Here is a 3,859-nt window from a genome sequence, read left to right on the forward strand (position 1 = left end):
GGACACTGCTGGGGACATTCCCAAGATCCTTGGGGACATTCCCAAGGCATTCCTGGGGGGCATTCTTGGGGTCCTGGGGGACATTCCCAGGGACATTCCTTGGGGACATTCCCAAGGCATTGCTGGGGGGACAGTTCTAGGACACTCCTGGGTCCCCTGGCACGAGGGGAGTGGGAAAAGCGGGATTGGAAGAAGGGGGATCAGGAAATTCGGGATGGGGCAAATCAGGATGGGGCAAACTGGGCTCGGGAAAAGCAGGACCAGGAAAATCAGGCTCAGGAAATTGGGGATGAGGGAAATTGGGGCTCAGGGAAGCAGGAGATGCCCACAAAAGCCGCGTCCTGGCGGGATTTGAGGATCCGCAGCCGATCCCCGAGCTGCCGCGGAGGCTGAGCCTCCTCCCGGATCCGCTGGAATTCATCGGTGCCGATGATGAGCGAGGCCGGGGGCCGATCCCTGGGAATGCTGGGGGACACGGACCGGGATCAGGGACATGGGGACAGCTTCTGGTGTCCCCTGTGTCCCTAAATCCCACCGGGGCCCCCAAATCCCCCTTCTGAGTCCCCAGTTACCCCACTGAGTCCCCAGATTCCTTGGAGTCCTAAAAATCCCTCAGGGTCCCCAGATCCCTTCTGGGTCCCCAATTCCTGTGAGTCCCCAAATCCCTTCTGAGTCCCTGGGGGTCCCCAAATCCCCTCTGGGGGTCCCCAAATCCCCCTGAGCCTCACACGAGCTCCCGGACCACGTCCTTGGTGAAGACCCGGATGGTTTTGGGTTTGTCCTGAGGCACCGGGCCCGGGGCGCTCCTCACATCCCGGAGCTGCACAATGGGGCTGGAGGGGCCCGAAATCTGCAGGAAAAAAAGGGGTGAGACCCCAAAATCAGCCCAAAATCGTCCCACAAATCCACCCTCCAAATCCCCACAAGATCATCCCAAAATCCCCCCAAAATCCCATAAAAATAATCACAAAATCCCCTCAAAATCCCCCACAAAATCCCCCCAAAATCCCATAGAAATAATCACAAAATCCCCTCAAAAGCCCCCACAAAATCACCCCAAAATCCCCCCAATCCCTCAGAATCCCCCAAATCTCTTCAAAATCCCCCACGAAATCCATCAAATTTTGGGGTGAGATTTTTGGGGTGAGAGACCCCCCAAATGCCCCAAAGTTCCCTCAAAACTCCCCCAAAACTCCCCCAAAATTCCTCCAAAATTCCTCCGAAATTCCCCCAAAATTCCTCCAAAATTCCTCCAGCCTCACCTTCCTTGCCCTCTCCCCCTCTTCCTCTTTGTCCTTGTCCCTGTCCCTGTCCCTGTCCTTGTCCTTGTCCTGCTGCTCGTCCCTGCCCAGCTCCGCGCTCCGCGCTCGCCGCAGCTGCTCCTGTGGGGACAAGGGGACATCGTGGGGACATCCTGGGGACATCTCGGGGACATCTTGGGGTATCTCTGGGGGACATTCCCGGGAAACAGCTTGGGGACATCTTGGGGACATCGCAGGGACATCGCAGGGACATCCTGGGGCATTCCTTGGGTCAGTAAAATTGGGATGGGGAACAACGGGATCCAGAAAATCAGGAAAATCAGGATTGGGATAATTTGGGTCAGAAAAGCGGGATCAGGGAAAAGAGGGTCAGGAACAACGGGATCCAGAAAATCAGGAAAAGTGGGATTGGGAAAAGCGGGATTGGGATAATTTGGGTCAGAAAAGCGGGATCAGGGAAAAGAGGGTCAGGAAAATCAGGATCAGGAACAACCGGATCCAGAAAATCGGGATCAGGAAAAGTGGGATTGGGAAAAGTGGAATTGGGATAATTTGGGTCAGAAAAGCGGGATCAGGGAAAACAGGGTCAGGAAAATCGGGATGAGGAAAAGAAGGATCAGAAAATTTGGGATTGGGAAAAGCGGGATTGGGATAATTTGGGATGGGGAAAATTTGGTTCAGGAAATTCGGTACCAGGAATAGAAATATCGGGAAAATCGGAATTGGGAAAAGGGGGGATCAGGAAATTGGGGATGAGGGAAATTGGGGCTCAGGGAAGCAGGAGATGCCCACAAAAGCCGCGTCCTGGCGGGATTTGAGGATCCGCAGCCGATCCCGGAGCTGCCGCGGAGGCTGAGCCTCCTCCCGGATCCGCTGGAATTCATCGGTGCCGATGATGAGCGAGGCCGGGGGCCGATCCCTGGGAATGCTGGGGGACACGGGCCAAGATCAGTGACAGGGGAAAAATATCCCAGATTTTGGGGGAAAAGTCACGGATTTTAGGGAAAAAATCCTTAAATTTTGGGGGAAAAATTTTTCAAGTATTGGGGGAAAACTCCCAGATTTGGAGGGGAATAATCGTGAATTTTATGGGTAATAAATCCTGAATTTTGGGGAAAATATCCCAGCTTTGGTGGGAAAAGCCACCAGATTTTTGGCTAAAAAATCCAGTTTGTTGATTTTTTTTTTTTTTTTTCTTTTCTTAATCCTGAATTATCGGCAAAAAAATCCCGAATTTTGAGGGAAATAATCCCGGATTTTTATAGAAAAAATTACTGGGGAAAAAATTAGGAGATTTGGGGAGCCTCACATGAGCTCCCGGATCAGGTCCCTGGTGATGACCCGGATGGTTTTGGGTTTGTCCCGGAGCGAGGGCAGCCCTGCGGGGGCGGCGGTGACATTGGTGACATCGTGGAGCAGCACGATGGGGCTGGAGCGGCCCTCGGGCTGCGGGAAAGGACGGGGTGAGACCCCAAAATCCGCCCCAAAATCCGCCCCAAAATCCCCGCAAAATCCGCCCCAAAATTCCCTCAACATCCCCCCAAAAATCCGCCCCAAAAATCCCGTAAAAATCCACCCCAAATCAACTCCAAATCTACCCAAACCCACCCTTAAATTCCCCCCAAATCTACCCAAAATCACCCATAATCGCCCCAAAACCACCCCTAAATCCCCCCCAAATCTACCCAACATCTGCCCCAAATCCCCCTGAATCAACCCAAAAATCCCCTAAAATCACCCCAAAACCCCTCTAAATTTCCCCAGCACCCCCAAAAATACCCCCGGATGCCCAAACCCCGCACCCGCTCCCAAATCCCCCATCCCCAGCCCTGCCTGGTACCCCCCGGTTCCCTCCCGGTTCCTCTCTCGGTGCCCCCCGTGCCCCAAATCCTGCACCGGGTGCCCAAATCCCCCATCCCCGGCCCTGCCCGGTGCCCAAATCCCCTCTCCCCAAACCCTGCACCCGGTGCCCAAATCCCCCATCCCCAGCCCTGCCCGGTTCCCCTCCCGGTGTCCCCGGTTCCCGAGCCCGCACCCGGCGCTCCCCGCACGGGCTCCGAGCCCCGGAGCTGCTGCGGAGCCTCCGCCGAGCCCGGGGGGGACGGGAGGGACCGGGAGGGTCCGGGGGGACCGAGGTGGCCCCGGGAGGGTTTTGGGGGACCCGGGAGCCCGGGGTGTCCCCGGCACGGAGGGAGGCGGATCCGGGGCAGGGGCGGCTGTCGCGTGTCGCCATTGGCGGATGTCGCGATTGTCGCCAGGCCCGGCCGAGGGGAGAGGCGGCGGCTGTCGCGAGATGTCCCCAACTGCCCCCGGCGCGAGCGGCGCTGTCCCCAACGTCCCCAACAGCCGCGGGGGGGGTGGGGGATTGAGGGAGGGGGTCCCGGAAAGGACGGGGTGAGACCCAAAAATCCCCCCAAAACCCCATTAAAATCCCCCCCAAAATTTCCCCTCTCTACATTTCCCCAACCCCCTCAAAAAATCTCTCCAAATCCCCCAAATCCCCCCAAACCCATCAAAATTCCTACCTGGGAATTCCCCCAAATCGCAGCACTATTTTTATTTCTTTTATAGATAATATTAAATAATATTTTAGTGCG

The 3,859-nt window shown here is 56.1% G+C and overlaps 1 protein-coding gene across 1 annotated transcript; it reads right to left on the minus strand.

Moving 5' to 3' along the window:
• Nucleotides 1–219: 219 nt before the first annotated feature.
• On the minus strand, nt 220–3,495 carry LOC136568109 (cilia- and flagella-associated protein 45-like). Its single transcript, XM_066567966.1, has 6 exons — nt 3,298–3,495; nt 2,572–2,708; nt 2,055–2,190; nt 1,263–1,382; nt 729–850; nt 220–465 (listed from the first exon to the last, which is right to left on the minus strand). Exons 1-6 carry the CDS (start codon nt 3,493–3,495, stop codon nt 276–278), a joined length of 903 nt encoding a protein of 300 aa, XP_066424063.1. The 3' UTR covers nt 220–275.
• Between the last annotated feature and the right edge of the window lie 364 nt (nt 3,496–3,859).

Source organism: Molothrus aeneus, chromosome 31, assembly GCF_037042795.1.
Source record: "Molothrus aeneus isolate 106 chromosome 31, BPBGC_Maene_1.0, whole genome shotgun sequence".
In the NCBI taxonomy this organism is placed as follows: Eukaryota; Metazoa; Chordata; class Aves; order Passeriformes; family Icteridae; genus Molothrus; species Molothrus aeneus.

Coding starts and splice junctions, on each gene's coding strand:
- LOC136568109 (XM_066567966.1), bottom strand. CDS start 3,495: ATGGCGACACGCGACAGCCGCCCCTGCCCCGGATCCGCCTCCCTCCGT. Junction 2,709..3,297: donor GCCCGTGCGGGGAGCGCCGG/GTGCGGGCTCGG, acceptor CCTTTCCCGCAG/CCCGAGGGCCGCTCCAGCCC. Junction 851..1,262: donor AGGGGGAGAGGGCAAGGAAG/GTGAGGCTGGAG, acceptor TTTTTCCTGCAG/ATTTCGGGCCCCTCCAGCCC.